Below are 26,600 nucleotides of genomic sequence, written 5' to 3' on the forward strand. Positions count from 1 at the left end.
AATGATTCACTTAAGAACTGTGGCAAGAAAGGTTGTAAAATGGGCCTAAACTCATTTAACTGCCTTGCTTAGAAACAGAAATTTTGGGCTCAATTGTCAGTCAACTATCTGTAACTGTTCTCACAAACTTAACAAACCTGTTTGGGATTTCATTCACAGAATTTCAATCAAAACTGAGTCAAGCTAATGTAGCTTAAAAACCTGACAACTTATGCCAAGATTTAAGAGAGATTGCAATCTCATTTTTTAAAACAAACCAAGTAATGTATTATCTACTGCCCAGTGTTGGGCAAGAAGAGCAGATAAAGACAAACACACACAGGCTCCATATATGCATATTTATTATCTAACTTAAAATCTACAGGCAGCTCAGTGACACTAGGCAAATAGCAAAAGCCCTTAAAATGTTTATATTAAATCAGATTTTTTAAAAAAATTAAAGATGCAATTGTGAATAAAAATTTACTATCTACTAATATTGCTTTATGAAAAAGGTTTTAGTGAAGCAAAACATAGATTAGTGACCTCAAAATATACATGTAGATATAAAATTTCTATTCCTCATCTGAGTCCCCAAATAGTGCTTCTAGAACTTTCAAGTTTTAGTATATAATTTATTATTCAAACAACATTTAAATTAAATGAATTCTCGAGTTAATACCTTCCCCAAATGTCAGATATCATTTATTTAGCAATAGGACATTGAAGAGAATCCTCTGGCTAGCACATAAAGCAGTAAAATATTACAGTTTAATATATTAGAGTGTCATCAATGAATCATATGTTTTATTATTATTCCCAGTTAAGAATGATATTGAACCAAGAGATAAAGCTAAACAGTCAACAGCATGATGAACTAGACATGGGCTTTCGGTGAAGATTTATCATATCTGTTTGAATCAAGTGATCTGATCTATCATCAGTAGCAAGGACCCTTCGAACTGCTTCCTCAAAAGCTGCTGCAACATTAGTGGCATCTTTTGCACTCATTTCAAAGTAAGGATGGTTTCCATTGTTTCTGCACCAGACCTGGGCTTCTTCTGTAGATACTTGCCTGTCAGTTATATCAATTTTATTACCCAGTATCACAAAAGGAAATGTTTCAGGCTCTTTCACATCTGCATAGTAAATGAATTCTTTTTTCCAGTTGCTCAGATTTTGGAAGCTTTGAGAATCATCTACACTGAAAGTGAGAAGACAACAATCAGAACCTCTGTAGAAGGGTGTCCTCAAGCTCCTAAACCGCTCCTGGCCTGCAGTGTCCCATATCTGCATTGTGACAAAGTGTCCATCTACTTCCAGATCTTTGTTTAAGAATTCTACACCTATTGTATGGAATAACTGGGTATCAAATTTGTTAGTAACATATCTGTTCATAATTGAACTCTTTCCAACTCCTCCATCTCCTAAAAGGATTACTTTAAGGAGTGATGATTTCGTTGCCATTGTTTCAAGAATAGATCCTTTATGATCTCCAGATCTGCAAAATAAAACAAAACTCATATGTTGCAAACATTTCAACATAAATCAACATGAAATATTAACTCTATATGCTAGTGACTCAATATTTTTTGATGTTGGGAAAGATTGAAGGCAAAAAGGAAAAGGGGACAGCAGAGAATGAGATGGTTAGTGTTATCGACACAATGAACGTGAATGAAAACTGCAGGAGACAGTGGAGAACTGGAGTCTGGTGTGCTATGGTCCACAGGAGTCCCCAAGAGTCAGACATGATTTAGAAACTCAACAATTACAACTCTAATGGAGAGGACACTATAATGTCACAAAATAAGCTTGAGTGGCAACACCTGGCCAACCTTGGCTGATCTTGAAAGAGCCAAGTCTGATGAGGACTAGGATGGAAATGAAGAACATTCCAGAAAACTATCGCCAGAAATCAAACTTGACTTGAAGTTTTTTTTAAAAAAATCCTTTTAATAGCATTTTCATTAATATGATTACATTCTACTTTTGATTCCAAGTCACCCTCCTCAATTGTTAAATATTTAATTATTGCAATATGGCAATTTAGATATTATATTCCCCACAGTCTAATTCTGAAGACATGCGAGCTGTAGGTGTATCGCCTGTCAATGCTGCAGACTGGACAAAATGGGGGGTGGGATGCAAAATTCCAACTTCCCTGTGATATGACAAGAACAATGCAAAGAACAACAAGAGTCTAAGAGAGAATTTGGGGGAACTGTATGTAAAAACAAAAGGGAAAAATACATTTCTTACACACTTTTCAAATTAATGCCAAATGTAAAGGTACGAGTCAAAACAAAGCACTTTAATCCCCACCTCCTCCTTTGATAGTATACTCCTACAATCTGATTATCATGTTTAAAAAACATTTTCAGTAAAACCCAGATAATAAGAATTATCCTCAATTTCAGGTTTTATATTAATAAGAATCGCCTAGGTCAGGGGTTCCCCAAACAATGGCAGTAGCCTATTCACAACCAGGCTTGTGAGCACATATCCAGGACCACTCATGCGGGCAGCAGGCGCTGGCGCTCACAGCCCCTCGTGCAAGCACTGGCGCTCACAGCCCCACTCACGTGAGCAGTGGGTGGCAGCGGTTATAGCCCCAAGTACCAGCATTCAGAGCCTCACTTATGCCCGCTGCTCACATAAATGAAGCTGTACACATGTGTACGGCTGCCCCTCACACAAAACCATCCCCCCTCCACGCTGGAAAGGTTAGAGAACAATGACTTAGGTAATCAGGGTAAACACTTTAATTTGCCAAATAGTAAGACACATTAAATATAAATATATTTGTTATAGTTATCCATTTATTTATAAGGCCAAACAACTGAAACTGACTAGGTGCTGTGAGCCTTAAAACGTATGAAAAATTGATATACAAATATAAATACAAATTATAAAATATAAATATTCTACAACTTATAGGACATAACGCCCCATTTGATAACTCCTTTATTAAGTACTCAGGAAATTTATTTTATATATAGTCAACCTTTCTCAAACCAGTATAATTCAATTTCCTTAAATGTGACAAAATTTTATTAATGTATAGTGCTTGTATAATTCATTGTGCTTACACTGCCTTAATGATATCCATTTATTTCATTTAAAAGAGAAATTGCTTATCAATCTGCAGAATTATGGTCAGCAATCATTATATAGCACTACAGGCAATCCTTGCTTATCAAGTAACTGTTTGAACTGAAACCTGAAAAAGGAGATTTACAATACTCTTCACACCTACAGCCACTGCAGCATCCCATGGTCATGTGATCACTATTCAGGCATTTGACTACTGGCATGCACTTATGACAATCCAGAGTCACATAATCAACATTAGCAACCTTCACAGCTGGCTTCCAACAAGCAAGGTCAACAGTAAGTCATAAGTCATGGTCATGGGACCTTGCACTTAATGACCACAGCCATAATTAATGCCCTAAGTCAGGTGTGGTCATGTTTCACTTTACAACCACATTGCTCAGCAATTGTTACAATTTACAATCAGTAAGTGATATTACTTATTTCCTCTGCAGTTCATCATACATAATATTGTGTTCATACAGAAAATAACAGCCTCTACATTGTTTTTATTTCAAATGAAATGCAGTGATGCTGATAGAAATAAATGAAAGGTCTTCAAAAATTTTAACATTGAAAGAAAAATTTAAAACTGAATATGCTCCAGTGGAAATTTACTAGGTGAATGGAGAAGATGAGAACCAGGAAAGGAGAGCACAAAGAAAGGATGTAAGTGAAACAGGTAAGCAAAAATTAGCTAGGTCTTAAGAGTGGGAAAGGAAGAAGACAAGCTATCAAGACGTCTGTAAGAGAAGATAACTAGCAAAAAAATGAAAGAACCCATTTTTTCTAAAAGGTCGTAAAAAAGCTAGAACTCAAGCAACTGCGCATGTGCAATTAGTTGATTAATATTAACTGACACACCTTGCATAAATTATCTCTTAATTTTAATGTACATGGGATGTATGATTTAGCATGTAGCAGGAAATATGTAGGAGGTGGTCGGAAACAGTGTAACCTCATAGTACCTCAGCCAATGGGGAAAGAGGAGGGATGTGCGGCCGGGGCCAGGGATCTATAAAAATGGGAATATTTTGGGTTGAAACTTTGGAGAGAACCAAGTTTTGATAGCTTCTCTCTCCGCTTATTGCAATAAACCAGGGGTGTCAAACTCAATTTCATTGAGGGCCACATTAGCATTGCAGTTGCCCTTGGTGGGCTGGGTGGGTGTGGCCAGGGTGGGCGTGGCCTACTGGGTGGGAGTGGTCAGCTCTACATCATTCGCATCAAGGGCAGGAGTGGGACTGATCTGAGGGTCTCTGGCAGAAGAAGATGGGACCAGGGCAAGTGCCAAGGCATGGTCCACTGGAGGAGCCTCACTGTTCCTCTCAGGCCTTGAGGGGGGGTTGGACGGTGGTGTGGAGGTCAAATGCCCAGCCCAGCCATCAAGCACCCGCAGCACTAAGCCCAGCCACACTTCCCCAAGGGGGCGCCCAGCTGCACTTACCTCGTCCTCAAGGCTGCTGTGCTTGTTCTCCTTAGCCAGGTTGCTCATGATGGGTACGAGGGCAAAGTCAAGAGGGAGGCCCACTCCCTGTCCATGTGAGGAGACCTGGCTTTGTATCCAAAGCTTCCTTAGCAATAGGATGGGAGACCCCCCAGGATAGGCCAGGAGGAGGGGGCAAGGGGATGGTGAAAGGGCAGCAGGGCAGAACTAAGGCAGGACTTCCCTCAGACCCTTCCTCTCCTTCCTTCCTCCCTTTCTTCCAAGAACAGAGTGGTAGGAAAATATTTGAGATGAGGGAGGGAGAAAAACAAGCAAGAAACACAGCTGGGGAAGTATCATCCTTCGTGAGGAACGAAGAAATGCACCATTGCCTGGAAGTGGCCAGCACATGGCCCTCGCCTACTTCACACATCTGGCTTGGTGGGCTCTGGAGGAGGGGATGCCATGAGCAGCATGAGTGTCAATGTTACCTGCACAATGCTGCCCAGCCCCCAGCCTGCCTGGTTTTGGCAGGCAGTGGGGCACTTTTCTGACAGTGCCGTGAGGCTGAGCCGGGTGGCACGAATCTGAAGAGAAGCACAATGTTGCCCAGGCCCTAGCTTGCCCAAAGTAGGCAGGGTCATATGATGGCCACTTCCAGGCGATGGTGCATTTCTTCATTCCTCACAAAGGGTGATATCTCCCCAGCTTGCGCCCAGGGGGCAGTGCTGACGCGGCATGGGCCGGTCACTCACTGTTTCTAGATGGCCTTGTGGATCTAAGACTGAATGTATTTCAGCATAGATGACCACCACGAAATTGTACATTGGCTCCAGGCTGGCCGGGGCCAAGGCAGCGGGGGCCATTCCCTCACTGTTTCCAGGATGGCTTTGCGGGCCACATGAAACCACTTTGCGGGCCAGATCCGGCCCCCGGGCCTTGTGTTTGACATGTCTGCAATAAACAAAACAAAAGGCCTTCACTGTGTCTTGGCTGGTTATTGGTCAGGCGAGCTTGTATCTGGTCATGAAGGAAAGTGGCCAGGAACGCATAACAATTCTATTTCAAATGAAACCCTGAATAGAATAAATCTATGTTACTGTTCAATGAATATATTTTCCTTTAAAATATCTACATGCAGAAAACATGACAAATCATTTTTTTAAATAATACAGTACTGTACAGCCACGAAATGACACTTGAATAAATGAACAAAAAACTTAATGCTTCGTGTCTTCAGTAAGTTAAACAAACATTGGTACATTACTCACCTATCTATGTAACTGCTTTCTGGTAACATGCATTTCATGCTTAAATAGTAACAATGTTCCTCAGGCATCAATTATTTGGCTAACTGATTTTGTTTCTTTCAACTTTGCATTTTTATTGACAAAGCAATAAAATATTTTCTGATTAATGAACTATTCCAAAGAATAAAGGTGTTTTTTTTTTAAAAAAATCTGTTGACAGATACCTCTTTATATTCCATTTATAAAGAGGATGAAAAGTTTACTGAGGAAAGAATATCACAATATCTTATGAAAGCAGACTTACCGAAGGTTCCGGAAGAATTTCAAAATATATTAAATAAAGATATAACAGCCCAGGAAATTATAGAAGCTATTAAAAAACAAAAAAGTAATAAAACACCCGGCCCTGATGGATTACCGTCCAAGAACTTTTGGTCCCAACCCTATTGGACATATTTAATGAGGTACTAAATACAGCAAAAACTCCAAACTCATGGAAAGAAGCAATCATCTCACTAATTCCTAAAGAAAACTCTGATTTGACTTGCATTAAAAACTATAGGCCCATTTCTTTACTGAACACGGATTACAAGATTTTCATGACTATAATGGCAGAAAGATTAAAAAAATATTTAGCTGAATTTATCCATACTGACCAAAACGGCTTGTTGCCTAAAAGACAAATTAGACATAATGTCAGGATCATACTAGATATCTTAGAATATTATGAATTACACAGCAAAAAACAAATGGCATTGATTTTTGTCGATGCTCAGAAAGCATTTGATAATGTCAAATGGAATTTTATGTTGACTCAACTAAAACAGATGGAATTTGGGGGGAAATTTATAAATATGTTTAAAGCAATCTATTCCAAACAAGAAGCAAAAGTAATAATAAACGGGGAATTAACAAATAGCATTCAAATACAAAAAGGCATGAGACAAGGCTGCCCACTATCTCCTCTATTATTTATTGTTTCTTTAGAAGCACTCACAAAACTAATCTGAAAAGATAACCTGATTAAAGGATTAGAAATCAGAAAAGAGACATTTAAATTACAGGCTTATGCAGACGATTTAATTTTCATTCTGGAAGACCCCTTAGAATCTGGAACAAGATTATTACAGGTGCTGGAAAATTATGGAGATGTTGCGGGATTGAAGATCAATAAAGAAAAAAAACTAAAATGTCAGTTAAAAATATGTCCAATTTGCAAGAAACTGAGCTAGTAGAAAAAATTAATATCCAGACATCTACAAGAGTAAGGTACTTGGGGATCCATCTGTCGGCAAGATGTATTACACTCAAAAGAGAAAATTATGACAAATTAATAGACCAAATTACAGCAGACCTAGACAGGTGGAAAAACTTGCAGCTCTCCTTTATGGGGAGAATAGTGACAATCAAGATGACTATACTTCCCAAATTACTCTTTTTATTCCAATGTGTACCAATTAAATTAGGTAAGGATTTTTTTGAAAATTTAAACAGAATTACATCCAAATTTATCTGGCAAGGTAGAAAACCGAAAATTACATTACAATTATTACAGGATGCAAATGAAAGAGGGCTCAGCCTCCTAAATTGGGAAAAATATTATCAAGCAGCAATAGCGGTATGGATAAAGGATTGGATACACTTAAGGAACAGAAGACTACTAGCATTAGAAGGTCATGAAGATGCAAATTGGGTGGCATGCTAAAAGGGGGATGGAAAATATAAGGCTCATCAGTACTTCCAGAATCATATTAGATGGGCGCTATTAGACATGTGAATTAATTAAAAAATTAATTATATAGAAATCCCATTGGCTATCCATATTAGAGATATTCATGCACCTCAAATTCATATATTTAGGAAGAGTAATCACATATAAGGATCTCTTAGATGAAAATGGAGACCTGAAAACACGAAAAAGACTATTAGAAGATGGTATAGAGTTGGAATGGTGGGCATACTTATAAATACAGTCACGATATAGAAAAGACAAAAAAGAACCAGGGATAAAATTAGAGCATACACAATTACATAAAATCCTCCTAGGAACAGAAGACCAAATGATAAAAAAGATATATCAATACCTATTATAACAAGATTTATTAGAACAGATAAAAGAAACAATGTTAACCTGGAGTAAAATTTTTGGTTACAGTATTGACCTAGATAATTGGCAATCACTATGGGATAGAAACAGGAGGTTAACACTAGCTACCTCCTATAAAGAGAATCTGTACAAGATGTTTTATAGATGGCACCTTCCCCTTACAAGGTTAGCAAAAATAGATAAAAAAAATCTCACCAACATGCTGGAAATGCAGAAGGCTTCCAGGGACTATCACATGTGGTGAGAATGTTCAAAAGTGCAAAATCTGTGGCAGCGGATAAAAAATTGGTTGGAAGAAATATTACTACAAAAATTGATCTAAAACCAAAAACCTTATTAGGGATTATTAATGATAAACTCAGCAAAGCATCTTTCTACTTATTATTGCATATTTTAATTGCAGCAAGATTGGCATATCCCCAAAAATGGGAAAGAAAGAAAACCCCCACTGAAGAAGAAATAATAGATACAATTTTATCCTGCGCCAAAATGGACAGGTTAACCCTAGAGATTAAGTATTATGAAATTTGGCAAAATTTGTATGATTAGTTAGAGATAAGGAGGATCGCTAAGATGACTATTGTTTGATTAGTTGATAAAGTAAGGACTTCTTATTAGCACCTATATCAGGACACAACTGAAAGATACCATATTTTTCGGACCATAAGACACACCGGACCATAAGATGCACCCAGTTTTTAGAGCAGGAAAACAAGAAAAAAAATTCTTTCTCCTTCTCTCTCTCTCTCCCTCTTTCTTTCTCTCTCTCTCTCTTTCTCTCCCTCCCTCTCCCATTGTCCCTTCCTTCCTTCCTTCCTTCCAGTCGCCATTAAATGGATTGGACTTCAGGCAATGCTGAGCGTTACTCGAAATACTTTACATGGGTTATTGTTTGAATTATCCTTCACTAATCCCGCAAGATGGGGTACCAGCAACTCTTTATTTTGCATCCCAGAGAAATTACGAGAGAGGATTGCAGCAGGGGTCTTGTAGAGACAAAAACTATGGCTGGGCCGCTAACACGTTTATAAGCAAGCATGGCTTGTGGTTTGTCACCATTGCAGATGTAACCTGAGAATTTTCACTTTGTCTGGAATTAAAGAAACAAAACAAAACCATGGATCCCTTTTTAAAGCTCACTTGGTTGACGGCTTCCTTCCATACTCTTCCCAGCAGAGAAAAGAACATGAAACTTAGCTAACTAGATTAGGGACAGTTTGGGAACTTTTTACCAGTCAGGCCCAACTTACTGAGGCTCATTTGTTTTGCTTGTTTTGCCTTGGTGGAGCAGTTGGCTAATGCCTCCTTAAGTAACACCAGCTGCATGCAATTACTGCAGGTTCGTATCCCACCAGGCTCAAGGTTGACTCAGCCTTCCATCCTTCCGAGGTAGGTAAAATGAGGACCCAGATTGTTGGGGGCAATCAAGCTGACTTTGTAATAATGCCGCTTGGGGTGTGTGTGAAAGCCCTAATAAGCAGGCATATACATAGAATGAAGGCTACTGCTAAGCTTGTAAGCCGCCCTGAGTCTTTGGAGAAGGGCGGGATATAAATGGAATTAAAAAAAATAAAAATAAAACAAACTTGTGGCTCCTTGTGATGTGCAGACTTCCTTCTCTCTGAATTGCAGTTCCAGATTGTTTACCAGATGTTAAACGAGATCTCTTCTCAGAAATGCAGCTGGCCCTCTGTTTGCTTTCACTCATTTTCCCACTGAAAATCTGAGCCACTCACCTTGCTGGTCTTTGTGCAATAGGAAATGGTCCGTGTGTGAAACGGAGTGAGGGAGATTGCCAGAAATGCGAATCGGCCGATCTCGCGCTCCTGCAAACTCCCTCACTCGGTTTCAGCTTCCCTTGCTACAAGAGAAAGCAGGCTGAAACGAAGCAGATTGCAGCAGCGCGAGATCAGCTGATTCGCATTCCTGGCAATCTGCCTCTTTCGGTTTCAGCCTGCTTTCTCTTGTAGCAAGGGAAGCTGAAACCGAGCGAGGGAGTTTGCAGGAGAGTGAGATCGGCGTTTCTCAGCACGTGCCGATTCGCGCTCCACTTGCAGAGGTTGGGGCTGGCCATACGGATCACCTTCGGACCATAAGACGCACCCTCGTTTTCCCCACTTTGGGGGGAAAAAAGTGCATCTTATGGTCCGAAAAATACGGTATGTAAATATAATGCTGACGACTGAAAGACAGTTTACCAAAAAATTTACAGATGTTATATGTACAGTTTGTTATACTCTGTCCTGTCATATAATGTATTTTAAGTTTTTGCTTTTTCTTTTTGTAACATAAAGTAATACTAATAGTGTTGTAGCCAGGGAAGTTGAATCATGTCCATTTTGTTTTTAATGAACATTTAATAAAATTTTCTAATAAAAAAAAGAGAGGGGGGGGAAGTCAGGGTGTAGATCTATCATGGTGGACATACTTATTAATGCAAGTTAAGATATGATAAAGATGTTAAATTGTATGTTTTTTATAAAGAGCAAACCTTGTTTGATCAGACAATATTAACCTCTGATGAGAAACTAATTAAGAAAATCTATACATTTTTATTGAATTTGAAAATGGAAGATGAACAAGTTAAAGAAACAATGATAATATGAGCAAAGAACTTTGGATTCAACACAGAATTAGAAAAATGGCAAAACCTGTGGGAAAGAAATTATAAACTGACAATGGCAGCTTCTTATAAAGAAAATTTATATAAAATGTTTTATAGATGGCACTTGCCACCTTGATTGGCAAAAATGTTTAAAAATATGTGAGATAGATGTTGGAAATGTAAACATAAGTCAGCTATTTATTATCATGTATGGTGGACATGTGTTAAAGCAAAGAGGTACTGGAAAAAATACATACTTGGCTAGAAAAAATGTTGGGAAAACATATACATTTTAAACCTGAACTTTTTTTATTAGGTATAATGCCAGAAAAGATTGATAAACAAAGTATATATTTGATTTTACATGTGATAACAGCAAAAAGAATTCATATTTACACAATTTTGTAAAAATGAAGAAATACCATCAGAGGAATTAATAACTAAAAAACGACTAGAATGTGAGGAAATGTACAGATTAACTATGTGGTTGAGAGAAAAAGAAGAAACAGAATACTATCAGACTTGAGACTTGTTTTACCAATGGCTAGAGAAAAGAACAAAGGACTAGGAATTAAATTTGTATTAGTGAATGATAACCTCAGACAACACGTTGAATAAGTACTATTGAATTGTATGGAAAAAAATAAAAAAATTACAAAAAAAAGAATAGAATAGAATAGAACAGAACAGAACAGAACAACAGAGTTGGAAGGGACCTTAAAGGTCATGAATTCAATGGTGAAAAAAGTAAGGTTCTACATTTAGGCAAGAAAAACCAAATGTACAGGTACAGTATAGGTGGTACATTGCTCAATAGTAGTAACTGTGAGAGGGATCTCCGAGTCCTAGTGGACAATAACTTATGAGCCAGCAGTGTGCTGCAGTTGCCAAAAAAGCCAACACAGTGCTAGGCTGCATTAACAGAGGGATAGAATCAAGATCACATGAAGTTTTAAGACCACTTTACAATGCCTTGGTAAAGCCACACTTGGAATACTGCATCCAGTTTTGGTCACCACATTGTAAAAAAGATGTTGAGACTAGAAAGAGTACAGAGAAGAGCAACAAGATGATTAGGCGACTGGAGGCTAAAACATATAAGGAACAGTTGCTGGAATTGGGTATGTCTAGTTTAATGAAGAGAAGGATGAGGGGGGACATGACAGCAGTGTTCCAATATCTTAGGGGCTGCCACAAAGATCAGGGAGTCAAGCTATTCTTCAAAGCACCTGAAGGCAGGACAAGAAGCAACGAATGGAAACTAATCAAGGAGAAGCAACCTAGAACTAAGGAAAAACTTCCTGACAGTTAGAACAATTAACCTGTGGAACAACCTGCCTCCAGAAGCGGTGAATGCTCCAACACTGGAAGTTTTTAAGAAGAGACTGGACAGTCATTTGTCTGAAATGGTATAGGGTTTCCTGCCTGAACAGGGGGTTGGACTAGATGACCTCCAAGGTCCCTTCCAAGTTTTTTATTATTATTATTATTATTATTATTATTATTATTATTATTATTATTATTATTATTATTATTATTATTATTATTATTATTATTATTATTATTATTATTATTATTATTATTATTATTATTATTATTATTAATCTGCAGTCCAAGCAGGAGACCCTACAGCATTTCTGACAGATGGCAAACCAGTCTCTTCTTGAAAGCTTTTAGTTATGAAGGTCCCACAACTTCTGAAAACAAGCTGTTCCATTGGCTGATTGTTCTCACTGTCAGAAAATTTCTCCTTATTTCTAGGTCGAATCATCCCTTGATCAGTTTCCATCTGTCATTCCCTGTCTGGCCTTCAGCTGCTTTGGAAAATAGGTTGACCCCCTCCTCTCTGTGACAGCCCTTCAAATATTGGAACACTGCTATCATGTCTCCCCTGGTCCTTCTCTTCACTAGACTAGCCATGCTCAGTTTCTGTAACCATTCTTCATATGTTTTAGCCTCCAATCCCCTAATCATCTTTGTTGCTCTTCTCTAGAGTCTCAACATCTTTTTTAGTGTGGCGACCAAAACTGGATGCAGTATTCTAGGTGTGGTTTTACTAAGGCTTTATACACCGGTATTAGTACCTCACATGATCTTGATTGAATCCCTGTTAATGCAACTTAGGATTGCATTGGTTTTGGCTGCCACTGCACTGTTGGCTCATATTTAATTGATTGTCCACTAAGACTCCAAGATTCTCTCACAGTTACTGCTATTAAACCTGGTTTCACCCAATCTATATATGTATTTTTGGTTTTTCTTGCTTAAGTGTAAGACTTTACTTTTCTCTACATTGAATTTCATTTTGTTAGATAGGGCCCAGTGTTCAAGTCTGTCAAGCTTAGTATCATCTACAAATTTGGTAAGTTCCCCTTCTCTTCCCTCATCTAAGTCATTTATGAAGATGCTGAAGAGTATTGGGCCTAGGACTGAGCGCTGTAGTACCCCACTGCTTACTTCTCTCCATGTAGACATAATACTATTAAGGACTACTCGTTGAGTACGGTTTGTCAGGCAATTACAAATCCATCTGATGGTGATGCTATCTATCCCACTTTTTTCTAGCTTACTAAGAAGTAGGTTGTGCTCTAGTTTGTAGGTAGGACTATGACAGGGAGATTGGCTCAATCACCCAATGAAATTTCATGGTTCGTGGGTGAAACCCCATCTGGATCTCCCAATGTTAATACAATATCTTCGCAACTGTATCACCATGGTTACAGGAAGTATTAACATATTTATAAAAATTAGACCGGGAGGATAAAGTAGATACTTTCAGATGTAGTATATTACAATTTCCACAATCTCTTGCCATTGGCTATTCAAATGTAAGGGTACCATGTTGCTAGTAGTTTGTTTTATCCTACATTTAATCATCATATCTATTGAAATAATGAATAATGCTAATATTTTTAATTTGTATATTCCACATTACTTTCAGAAGCATCAATTAAATGCTCAACTGTTTAATTCAATTAGGCAGTTTTACTTTTTTAACAATATTATCCCCACTTAGTATAAGTCTAGCTAATACACATATTTGTAAGTCTTGAAACAAAACTCAGTCTTATTCAAATAAATCTATAGAAATAATTATACAGAAACTCACCACATATATGCTTGATGCTATTTAAAACTGCAATTTTCCAGTAATCTAGATAGTAGATGCCACTGATCACTAACTTGTGGCAAATGTTCCTATTAAGAAACAATTCTGTACAACTATTTTGTTAGAATTTTGAAATTATTGTGTAAACTATGATAAAGTTGAACTATGATAAATCCTATAATCCCTCTGATGTATTTGTCTGCATGTTATTGCTTTGCCTATGTATTCCTCTCCGGAGTCTGCCATTCTGGTGGGAGGGGGGCTGCTTGCCTGGGGAATGTATTTGCTTGGCTCTGCTCTGTCATCTTTGAAATGTCTCCCCTTCAAGAGAAAGGAATGTGGCCTGAAAACATCTGCCTTATCTCCAGACCACAGAGCCTGGGACCACTGGGACACAAAGAGAGATCTTGCGATGGGCGCTAAATCATTCGGTTCTCAAAACAACCTAACACGTGGAGTTGGTGGCGGGTGGAGCCAGCTGTCAGAGTGGGCGGCTGTGTGAATGGGCTTCTCTATATCTCACAACCTCTCACCCACTGTCTGTGGGGGCTCCTCGGAGCCATAGGAGGTCCTGGAGGGACAGCCGAAGTTGCAGGCGTCCCGGAGAACCTACATGAGCGGCGGCCTGTATTGGGGATTCGGAGAAAAACCCAACCCAAGCGGACAGGGGAAGAAGGAGGCCAGTAATGGCCGACATGAAGATCTGACAGAGGGATGGCACTAGCATCGACTTAGTGGAACAATGGTGGAACAGAGCTGATGAAAAGTAATTCCAAGATTTTTACATTTAAAAAGTGAAAGGAAGCGTTTTTGAAAGAGATGCTGGCTAGAAGTGGGAGCCTTACCGAGAGGAAGCGAGTGGCGAGAGAAGCGACGAGAGATAAGGCAACAAGCGAGAGCGACAAGAAGGAGCCAGAAAGTTAGAAGATTGTAAACTAGCCGTGAGATCAAGCGAACTGATAGAAAGGTAATGGGAAAAAATAAGTTTTTGAGTCTTGGAGACTGAACTTTTGAGAAAACGAGTGTGGACTATAAGTAAAAGGAAAATGAATAGTTTGGACAGACTTTGAAGTTTTGATTTATAAGCCACAGGAGTATAACGGATCCAAGATGGAGAAAGTGACACAGCAACTTTAGGACTGCAGTTTTGATAGTGAGACAATTACTGGCCATTGGCTGAAGAAAAAGATATAAAAGGAGCTACAAATTCGGAGTTGGAAATTTATAATTAAAAGGAAAGTGACTTTGATGGGACAGGAAGATAAAGGTGATATATAAATATAAATAAAAAGACACACATAAATATAAATATATAGACTGACTGCTTGCTATATTCGTGAAATAACTTAAGATCATGCGTCTGACTTATTCTAGCACGACCTTATACGCTCTCAGGGGCGCCCCCCCATCCTGGGAGCGACCCGCCTTATTGTTTACATCTCCTCTTGATGAAGGGCCCGAGTGTTGGGACCCTGAAAGATGGCTGGGCATGGGTAGGGACCTCCGATATAAGCCAAATAGGAGGCCCCTGGTTAGTTTTTTGGTTAAATTTTTTAGGAGGTTAGGGAGGGGGTGGGAATTTCTTTTGGTTGTTCGGATATGGGGGGCAGTCCAGCAACCACTGTTCAGGCCAGGGCCGGGATTGATCGCGGAGGGGAGGAGCGGGGGTCGGTCGCCCCCGGGGCTCCAGGGCAAGTCGTGTGAATCCCTATTCCCACGACGTTAGGGAATGGCAGCAGGTGTCGGAACAGAGGGCCGTATCGATCTCAGGGAAGGCCTCTCCGCTACTTGCAAGCGGTGAGGCACTCCGACCCTCTTGTTCTACCTCGAGGTCCCGGGAGTGAGGATGTGCAGCCTCCTGAGCTCCGGCTGGTGTACCTGAATGCCAGGTCTGTCGTTAATAAGGCTCCTCTCGTCCGTGACTTGGTCGAGGGTGAGCAGGCAGACCTGGCTTGCATCACGGAGACTTGGTTGGGCCCAGAGGGCGGTATTCCTCTGGCTGATCTCTGCCCACCAGGTTTCCGGGTGCTACACCGGCCTCGGGCTCAGGGTAGGGGTGGGGGAGTGGCTGTTGTTATGAGGGAGACCTTAGCTCCGCGGGAGGCCACCGTTCCGCAGATAGTCGGGTGTGAGTCTCTCTTCTTGAGATGCGGCCCTGGTGCGCAGTTGGGCTTGCTGCTGGTGTACCTTTCGCCTAGTCACGCAGCAGCAGCCCTGCCTGAGCTTCTCGATGTCCTCTCTGGGTTGGTGGTTGAGTTCCCGAAACTTATACAGTAGTTTTGGGGGACTTCAATCTACCATCTCTGGGAGGATCATCTGAGTTGGCTCGGGAGTTCATGGCTTCCATGACGGCCATGACCTGACGCAAGTAATTTCAGGACCGACTCATGAGGGAGGCCACACCCTTGACCTAGTTTTCTTATCTGGTCGGTGGTTAGATGATCTTGGTGGGGGCTCTCCAATTATTATGCCCCTGTCATGGACCGATCATCATCTCCTGCGGCTGGTCTTCCGTTTTGCCACCCCCCGCCGTGGGTGTGTGGAACCAGTTAGATGGTACCGCCCCAGACGCTTAATGGATTCCGCAAGATTCCAGGCAGCGCTGGGGTCCCCACCTGCCTCCCCCACTCACAGCTCGGCAAATGCCTTAGTGGAAGCTTGGGAAAGGGCAGCCACTGAGGCTCTTGACCGAGTTGTACCCTTGCGGCCCCTGACCCGATGCAGATCCCGTCGAGCTCCATGGTTCTCCGCGGAGCTCCGGGAGATGAAGCGCCGGAGACGGGGCCTAGAGAGCAGTTGGAGGTCCAGCTGATCCGAATCCGACCGATTGCGACTAAGAACCCATATTAGGTCTTATCTCGCTGCGATAAGGGTGGCGAGGTCCAATCACTTCGCTACCCTTATCGCGTCCGCAGATAATCGCCCGGCCGCTCTGTTTAGGGTGACTCGCTCCCTCCTTAATCAGGAGGTGAGGGAGGAACCCTTGCAGGGTCGTGCTGAGGAGTTTAACAATTATCTGTCGGACAAAATCACTCGGATTCGGACCGGTTTGGACTCCGACTGGGCAGAGTCTGGCGATCAGGACGCGGGTGGTCTTGTCGATATCATTTGGGAGGAGTTTGATTCTGTGACTCCGGAGGAAGTGGACAGGATTATGGGGAGACTGAGCTCCACCACATGTTTATTGGACCCGTGCCCTTCCTGGCTGGTTTATGCAGCCCGGGAGAGGACACGCAGCTGGTTCCAGGCAGTTATATCAGCTTCTTTGAGTGAGGGTAGCTTCCCTGCCGTCTTGAAAGAGGCGGTGGTGAGACCCCTCAAGAAGCCTGCCTTGGACCCAGATGTATTGAACAACTTTCGTCCGGTCTCCAACCTTCGCTTTCTTGCGAAGGTTGTTGAGAGTGTGGTGGCGCATCAGCTCCCTTTGGTCCTGGATGAAGCGGATTATCTAGACCCGTACCAATCGGGTTTCAGGCCCGGGCACAGAACGGAGACGGCATTGGTCGCGCTGGTGAATGATCTCTGGAGGGCTCGAGACAGGGGTCATTCCTCTGTTCTAGTCCTATTAGACCTCTCAGCGGCTTTCGATACCATCGACCATGGTATCCTGCTGCGGCGTCTCAGGGGATTGGGAGTGGGAGGCACAGTTTTTCAGTGGTTCTCCTCCTATCTCCAGGGACGCTCGCAGTCGGTGTTGACAGGGCAGAGGTCGACCGCGAGGTCTCTCGTTTGTGGAGTTCCTCAGGGGTCGGTCCTCTCGCCTCTCCTGTTCAACATCTATATGAAACCGCTGGGTGAGATCATTCGTGGCTTTGGAGTTGGGTATCATCAGTATGCTGATGATACCCAGCTTTTTCTTTCTACCCCAAACCACCCCAGTGATGCCCTCAACGTGATGTCCCGTTGCCTGGAGGCGGTTCGGGTCTGGATGGGGAGGAACAGACTTCGACTCAACCCCGACAAGACCGAGTGGCTTTGCATACCTTCATCCCGGGTCCATTCGGATATTCCATCTCTTTCTATGGGGGGTGAATTATTACCCCCCGTAGATAGGGCTCGCAACTTGGGAGTCCTCCTAGATTCGTGGCTTACCTTGGAAGATCACATGGTGGCCGTGACTAGGGGGGCTTTCGCCCAGGTTCGCCTGGTGCGCCAGTTGCGGCCCTATCTAAGCCGGGATGATTTATGCACGGTCACTCACGCGCTCGTGACCTCTCGTCTAGACTACTGCAACGCTCTCTACATGGGGCTTCCCTTGAGGACCACCCGGAGGCTCCAGCTGGTACAGAATGCAGCCGCGAGAGTTGTGTTGGGAGTCTCCCGATACTCCCATGTGACACCTCTGCTCCGTGAGCTGCATTGGTTGCCAGTTGTCTTCCGGGTGAGATTCAAGGTGCTAGTAATGGTGTTCAAAGCCCTCCATGGCATGGGGCCGGAGTACCTCAGGGAACATCTGCTGCCGGCATCAAGCTCCCTGCGCCCTGTGCGTTCCCACAGAGAGGGCCTCCTCAGGGTGCCACCGGTCAGAGAATGCCGTCTCGTGGCCCCCAGGGGGAGATCCTTCTCTGTGGGCGCCCCGGAGCTATGGAACCAGTTACCGGTTGAGCTCCGGACGGCGCCCGATCTGCGCTCCTTTCGCCGCGATCTGAAAACATACTTGTTCGAGCAAGCCGGCCTGGCATGAGGGGGATTGGTGGGGTTTTTTATCATTTTTATTGGGGTTTTTACTATGTATTAATTGTATTTTAATCGGGCATGCATTTAATTATCTTTTAATTTTTGTACATTTCTGTGTTTTATTCTTGCCCTGTACACCGCTCTGAGTCCTCAGGGAGAAGGGCGGTATAGAAATATTAATAAGTTAAATTAAAATTAAATTAAAGAAACAAGAGAGATCCTCACAATGAGAAGCACAAGACCCAGATATAAGTAAAATAAAGGGAGAAGAATGCAGGATTTTGTCACTGAATATTAATGGTTTAAAATCGCCAATGAAAAGACGGAAAATCTTTAATAAATTTATTCGTCAAAAATTAGATATAATTGCAATTCAGGAAGTTCATATAAAAGAACAACAGATATACCTGTTAGATCAACCAAAATTAGGAAATATATTTGTATCATTAGATCAACAAAAAAAGAGGGAGGTGGTATTATATGAATGAGAAATCAGTAGCTAAACAAATTTATAAAGATAGAGAAGGCAGAATATTGATAGTTGAAGTAGAAATAAACCATAGGAAAGTAGTGATAGTAGAAATATATGCCCCGAATAGAAACCAAGAACAGTTTTTTAAAACGTTACATAAGATATGTGATATAGACTACGATGAGATCTGTGTGCTAGGAGACTTCAATGCTATTATTGATAATAATTTGGACTACAAGGGTAATAAGACCAGGAAAAGGAAAAGAAGAACACTACCAAGATCCTTTTTCACATTGGCCAAAAATCTAAACATCCAGGACATATGGAGAGAAAGGAATTGTGAGGCTAGACAGTATACATATTATTCTAATCGACATAGCTCGTGGTCTAGGATTAACATGGTGTGGATGTTAAGGGAAATTAACTCTGAAGTCGAAGACGTGTATATAGAGACAAGCACCTAGGCAGACCACAACCCTGTGAAATTTAGCTGGAAAGGGTCCCAAAAAAACATCTAGATGGACTATACAAAGATCAATATTAAAAGAAGATGACTTCAGATTAAAGACGGAAAGAGAATTGGACTTCTTTTTTAAAGAAAATAAAGCTGAAGACAACTCTGTCCAAAATCATTCGGACACAGCTAAGGCAATTATGAGAGGAGTAGCTATAGCATATATGGCGAAAAAGAATAAGGAGAAAAAACAACAGAAAATGTTAGAAGGGGAATACAAAAGATTAGAAACAATACTCCAACATGAATCACAAAAAAGAATGTAAAACAACAAATGGACTTAATTAAACATAAACTTGACATCTTAGAAAAAGAAAAATTAGCACAACAGATAAGACGTATAAAACAGAACTTATTTAAAAATGCAAACAAACCTGGTTGATGGCTTGCACACAAATTGAAAAATCAAAAGGAGAAAAGTTGGATTAGTAAATTACGAGATGACAAAGGGAGAATACACTATCAAGGAGAAAAAAATTATAGCCCAGGACTTTTATGAGAAATTATATAAGGAAGATAGCCAGGAAAATGAGGAGAAAGCAGAGGAATGTTTCAAAAAAGCAACACTACCAAAAGTTACAGAGGAAATAAAAAATATGTTGAATGAAGAAATTAGGATGTCAGAGGTGATAATGGCCATTAACAAACAAAAAAATAACAAAGCATTCAGGCCTCCCGATAGAAATTTATAAGGAACAACAAAACATTTTAGGATAACCTTTATTGGATGTGTTTAACGTGGTCCTGGATGAAGCAAAAACCCCAAGGTCATGGTCAGAGGCGAATATTGTCCTGATTCAAAAAGATAACACAGACCATATATCAATTCAAAACTATAGACCAATATCTTTACTCAATTCTGACTATAAGATATTTACAACAATAATAGTTGAGCGATTAAAAAGGTTTTTAAATAATTTTATACATGTGGACCAGAATGGATTTCTAGCCAAAAGACAAACTAAGCACAACACTAGGATAATATTGGACACCCTAGAATATTACGAAATACATAGTGGACAACAAGGTGCTGGTGATGACCTATAAAGCCCTACATGGCTTGGGTCCGGGATATCTGAGGGAACACCTGCTGCCGGCATCAAGTTCCCTTCGTCCAGTGCGCTCCCACAGGGAGGGTCTTCTCAGGGTGCCACCGGTAAGAGATTGCCGGCGGGTAACACCCAGGGATAGGGCCTTCTCAGTGGGGGCGCCTGCCCTTTGGAACCAGCTGCCAGTGGAGCTGAGGACTGCCCCCGACCTCCGTTCATTCCGCCGGGGCCTGAAGACCTGGCTCTTTGAGCTCTCCGGCCCAGGCTGAGGATTAATTTATTTTAATTGGGGTTTTATTTATACAGGGATAAATTTAATTTTTTTTAAACTTGGTTTTTTAACTTTTGTATTTTTGGTTTTTAATTACCCTGTAAACCGCCCTGAGTCCTCCGGGAAAGGGCAGTATATAAATGTAATAAAATAAATAAATAAATAAACAAATGGCGTTATTATTTCTAAATGCCCAGAAGGCCTTTGATAATGTTAAGTGGCCATTTATATATCAACAACTTAGGTATATGGATATGGGTGAAAAATTCATAAATATAATAAAGGCAATACATACTAATCAGGAAGCTAAAATAATAATAAATGGGGGAAACAACCAGGAAATTTCAAATACAAAAAGGAACACGACAAGGATGTCCTTTATCCCCATCACTATTTATACTGACGCTAGAGGTCCTAACGAGGATAATTAGAAACGAACCACATATAAAAGGATTAGAAATTAAAAAAGAAATTTTTAACTTCAATCATTTGCAGACGATTTCATCTTTATTATGGAGGATCCACAACAATCGGGACCGAAACTGTTGGAAGAATTAGATAAATATGGAGAAGCCGCTGGGCTGAAAATAAACAAGGGTAAAACTAAAATGATTGTTAAAAATATGACGAATAAACAGAAACAAAACGTGGCTAGGATTATGGATATACAAATAGTTAAGAAGATAAAATATCTAGGAATTACTATTAGGGCCAGATGCACTTCAATCAAAGAAGACAATTATGACAAAATAGTGAAACAAATAAAAGAAGACCTGGAAAGATGGGGAAACTTGAGCCTTTCATTGTTAGGGAGAATTGCTGTCATAAAAATGAATGTATTACCTAAAATCCTATTCCTCTTCCAAAATATTCCTATACAACTTGATCAAAAAAATTTTGGGAACCTGAACAAATTGACATTAAATTTTATATGGCAAGAGAAAAAACCAAGGATTAAAATGAAACGTCTGCAGGATGTTAAAGAAAATGGGGGTTTTGGACTACCAGACTGGGAAACATATTAGCATTCAGCGGCGTTAACCTGGATTAGAGAATAAATAATTTTAAAGAATAAAAGATTATTAACTCTAGAAGGCCATGATCTGCAATTAGGCTGGCATGCATTCCTATAGAATGAGAAGCAAGGGCTATATCAACATTTTCAAAACCATCGGATTAGACAAGTGCTACTTAAAATTTGGAATAAAATTAAAAAACAAAATTATATTAAAGTACCAGTCTGGTTGTCCACCCTTGAAGCGATAGTCTAACCAAATTTGTTTCATTTGGAAAACAGTACTACATACAAGGATATTACAAATGAAATGGGAGAATTGAAATCTAGACAGGAACTTAGAACAACAAGGGATAAAATTGGAATGGTGGGAAAGATAAGAAAGAGTGGGGGATAAATATTCAAGAAACTGCATTGGATAAAATTTTATTGGGGCCAGATGAGAAACAAATAAGGAAATTGTATAGTTTACTATTGGGGTACAAAATGTTTGAGGAACAAGTTAAAGAACCAATGCTGATATGGGCTAAAAATTTGGAATATGGCATAGATTTTGATATTTGGCAAACTCTCTGGGATAGAAATAAAAAGATAACGCTGGCATCAGCTTATAAAGAAAATTTATATAAAATGTTTTACCAGTGGCATTTCCCCCCAGCACGATTAGCCAAAATGTACAAGACAACATCCCCTAGCTGTTGGAAGTGTTCCAAAGAATTAGGTACTTATTTTTATGTTTGGTGGTCCTGTAATAAGACGAAAAAGTATTGGCAAAGGATTTGGATATGTTTAGAAGAAATATGAGGACGGAGTGTAGATTATAGGCCAGAATTTTTCCTACTAGGCATAACAACAGAGAAGCATATCAAAGAAGAGTTATATATAATGATACACATCATCACAGCAGCGAGAATGACGTTCACCCAGAAATGGAAAAACAGTGAAATACCGGACGAGAGTGAAGTGATAAATAAAATTTGGGCATGCACAGAAATGGACAAGTTAACTTTGGAAACTAAAAATAAAGACCAGTCAGATTACTACAAAATTTGAAATAAGTTTTACTCATGGTGGGAACAGAAAGGAAGGTCACAACAGAAACACACAGGATGCTGATTTCACATATTACTAGAATAAGGTGGTTGATAAAATTGAATATTCTATAACTGTATATAAATGATATGTACATAAAGTGTATATATGTATATAAAACACAAAAATGATGTAAGACAAGAAGGATTCTCAGATCGTTAACACCTTGTCCAAAAAAAAATTGCTATTAAAAAAAACACAACCTAACACCTATGGATTGGCTGGGTTTCAACTGGACAGTTGGGATCATGGGGGGAGGAGTCATGAATGGGCATTATAATGTAACCTTTCACGTGCAAATTCTTCAGACCTTGCTTTGCTCTATTGCTATCACTAACTCTCAATAAAAGTTCCTTTTGAGACAATGCGTATTTCAAGAGTTCTGCTTTCTTGGGAGATCTAGTTGAGGCAAAGCCTTACATATCCACTGGAACAATTTGCCAGGGGCTGTTGACCATATATCTCCTTAAAGGAATAAACCCAGCTTCTTAGTTGTGCCACTAATAAATATGGAACTTCTGAAAATAATTCACTGAAACAATACAACAAAACAATAACTATATGTCAAAACATAAGTCATAGTATATATGAAATTTAATAATGAGCACATTATGAAGTGCAAAAGAATTCAAACAGAGTTTTAAACCACTTTTATTTAGTGTTTGAAATTGAACTTAGAATATTTAGAATTTAGAATATTTAGAATTCAAAGCAAATATTCTGATGAATACTATGAAAAGCAACTGAAGTAGTTGGGTATAATATAGCATAACAAATTCCTATATTCATTACATACAATTGAGAACTATAAAATGCAAGATTTACAGAGTAAAAGCACATACTTTTGAGTGGATCTATAATATAGTCTATGGGCTTGGGGGGGAAAAAACCTACTGCATCTTTAATTACAGTAATCATGGGTTTGGTTTTGTTGAAAACAAAAGTCAGGGTAGTTCTTTATTCTTTTAGTTCTCAATTAAAAATTGCTTTTAGATACCGATCTTTTAAAATATTGTGTCATGCGTAAATACAGCCTACAATTTTTCATCTTGCTAAAGAAGAAAAAGAATTACAAATCTGGTTGTTTTCATAATCTGTTAAAAAAAGTTATTTTGCTCTCTTACCCACCTAGACACAGCTTGTCACTTAGGCCACTTTTTACACTTAACTGCACAGATAGAAAGGGAAAAAAATACTTTTTAAAACTCAATTTAATCAAAACAAAAACAGGCAGAGCAGCAAACTAAGTAGCTTGATTATCTCTTTGGGGAGGGCAGGGATTTTCCACATGAAAAATGCAACAAAGAGGACATACATAAGTTGTTGAACCGTTCTTTGACAGTCCAGTGATTTTAATCAGTTTGGCTTATTTGCCCGAGGGATAACTTGGTCATGCACCGAGAAGTACAGAAGGGAAGCGATTTCCCAACATAACCGCCGTCTCCTTCTGATCACAGGACTTTTAATCATGCCAGTGGAAAGAACAGAGGAGCATCTTAGGATAACTTTCTCACTGTAGGTTAAAAAAAAAACCCAAAGTGGCCCTACTTGTGTGGGATAAGGCATTTACTACCTGCACCACGAAGGCTTCGTTTCCTCAGGTTTCACGCTAGGGAGCGCTACAGCAAGAGACCATTTGCAAGAGACTGCAGCCCCCAATCATCGAGGCGGGCCTTTTTCGAGTGTCCCACAAGCAACGTTGTCTTTAGGACCTTCCTCTTTCATCAAGGAGCGATCAAGAGCCACCCTTGACCGGACTCCCATAAAACCTTCCCAAAAGAACCGATGGGAGGCAAGGCATCGCTAATGCCTCCTCCTCATCTACTGTAAGCCATGAAAAGCGCAAACCGACGCCCCGAGTCCTCAGCGCCAGGAACCGCACCCGAGAAGAACTGGGTTCTTTCTTGAGCCCATCCATGGTAAAGGCCAGAGATGGGGCGCGCTCACCTGTCAAGAAAGCGGAGAGCCGATAACTGGCCCGGAGCCACTTGCGGCCACCGCAACAGAAGAAGGAAGGGAGCTCGAGAGGGAAATAACATGGCCGGGATTGCGCTATGAGGGCGGAATCTGGCCTGCACGTGACATCAGACGAGGACAGCCTCGCCTCCCCAATTCTCAGCCCAACAGAGCGGAAGGGAGGCTGTTGCTAGGCTACGGGGCCTCGTCTCCCCTAGACTCGCTGTTCTAATTGGAGACTGCCCCGTCCCGCTTCTTTACGTATGTCCGCTCAGCTTGCTGGGCCCCTGGAAAACTGACGTTAATACTGTTCCTGCTTGAAAATGTTCGCGGAAAAACAAGAGTTAATTGATCTTCCTCCAACTCTTCTATTTGCTGCAGGTCTACTTTATAAAATGTTTATTTTCTTGGATTCTGACATTTCATGCCTTTGAATTATGCTGCTTGTTAAGAACCAGCCCATCAATATAATTGATGAAATAGACCCAGAGTAATCACTGGCAGCCCTAATTATGCAACTAAAGTTTAAAAAATGTTGAACTCATAATTGTTTTTGCGAGGAGATACTAATGCTTAATAAATAAATTCATTTAACTGTAATTTTAAAAGCCTGTAGGAGGTAAGGTATATAGTTGCTATCACTGCTAATACAAATATGGATTTATAAGACAATATTTAGTGAAATGAGGCCTTATTGCAAATCTGCCTTGGGAAAAATACCACCTTTCCATTACAACTTGTAGTGTGAAATCACTAGGCAAATTTCAACTATATGTGGAGTAGCCCTGTTCTCTATCCTTTGCACTGAAGAAGGCAGAGCACAAAGGTTTGATCTAACACACGATCTGTGCTGAATGTTGCACCAAAACTTTATAATGGTTATCAATAAAATTCTCACCTAGTCATCCACATTTAAAAGAGAGAGGCACGATGCTTACGGAATAATAGTTTTTTTTTAAAAAAGTCATTTTCACTTTGCTTCATGTAATGCACACTAAACTGCCTAAAATTTGCAGGATACAGAAGCTCACAGAGGTTCACAGCTCAAAACTGAATTTGCAGATTTCCAAAGCCAAGATAACCTGTCAGAATGTGAAAACATGAGCTAATTGTGAAAAAGAATCAGGACTAGGATTGTCTCATTTTTGAAGCACACAAAGTAGCATCATTATTCTTAACTCTTAGAATATTCACTTATACATCATAGCAAAACATCCTGTAAGGTTTATACTTAGCCTCACAATTGCCCCAGCATTATTCAGGAATTTAACTCCTGAGCCGAGGTTTCAGTAAGCAAACAACTTTTATTTTGATCAAAATAGAGTTGGGTGGCCACATCAGGGAACCGGTTCTGAGTGGCTCTTTCACTGTTTCAGGTTGCCGACCCCTGTCTTAGGGCTAACATTTGGCTGGATTCACATGTGCTGAGCTACAATATGATTTTTTTGTTTGGCTTGATAAGTTGTATAAATGCAACCAACTGTGGTTTATTTAGCAAGTCATGATTAAGCAAATTATTCCTTTCCACAATGTATAAATTATATTGCAATGCAAGAGATTCATATATTTCAGTGTAGTACTACTTCACTGATACAGAGTTCCCCAACTCCACAAAGTGAATTTCAACTTTCTATATGGTAAGATATTTAGTGCTGAGTTATTTTCTCATATCTATTATTTCATACATTGCTTAACATACATCATAGCAGAAAGGATTGAAGGGATTTTATTATGCTTAAGGTTGATGTTAGTAATATTGATATTAGTAGTGATACTTTGTAATCATCTTTGTTTATGTGCAAGCAGCTTTGTAGGTGCTTTATATTGGGAAATTAGTTATATAAAAGCAAACGTTTCATGCTTTAGGTACAGGGGATTGCTTACATGAAGAGCATGGTGAGGGGAGGGGGGAAAAGGAGTTTGGTGGAGCCTGGGTTGTTGTGTATGAGTCATCATCTAGGAATTATTTTTCTGTACCTTTT

General features: G+C 40.1%; 1 protein-coding gene across 5 annotated transcripts; it reads right to left on the minus strand.

The window, feature by feature from the left end:
- Positions 1 to 298: 298 nt before the first annotated feature.
- RAB9A (RAB9A, member RAS oncogene family) lies at positions 299 to 24,892 on the minus strand. 5 transcript variants are annotated; one of them, XM_083362712.1, is made up of 3 exons: positions 24,610 to 24,723; positions 19,954 to 20,027; positions 299 to 1,480 (listed from the first exon to the last, which is right to left on the minus strand). In XM_083362712.1, exon 3 carries the CDS (start codon positions 1,444 to 1,446, stop codon positions 841 to 843), a length of 606 nt encoding a protein of 201 aa, XP_083218838.1. In that variant the 5' UTR covers positions 1,447 to 1,480; positions 19,954 to 20,027; positions 24,610 to 24,723; the 3' UTR covers positions 299 to 840. The 5 variants fall into 5 exon arrangements, with proteins under 5 accessions (XP_083218838.1, XP_083218839.1, XP_083218837.1 ...); XM_083362713.1 differs by lacking the exon at positions 24,610 to 24,723 and adding an exon at positions 24,236 to 24,335; XM_083362711.1 differs by lacking the exon at positions 19,954 to 20,027 and having other exon boundaries at positions 24,610 to 24,892.
- Positions 24,893 to 26,600: the final 1,708 nt, after the last annotated feature.

The sequence above is a fragment of the Vipera ursinii genome (genome assembly GCF_947247035.1).
Source record: "Vipera ursinii genome assembly, chromosome: 4".
NCBI classification, from domain to species: Eukaryota; Metazoa; Chordata; class Lepidosauria; order Squamata; family Viperidae; genus Vipera; species Vipera ursinii.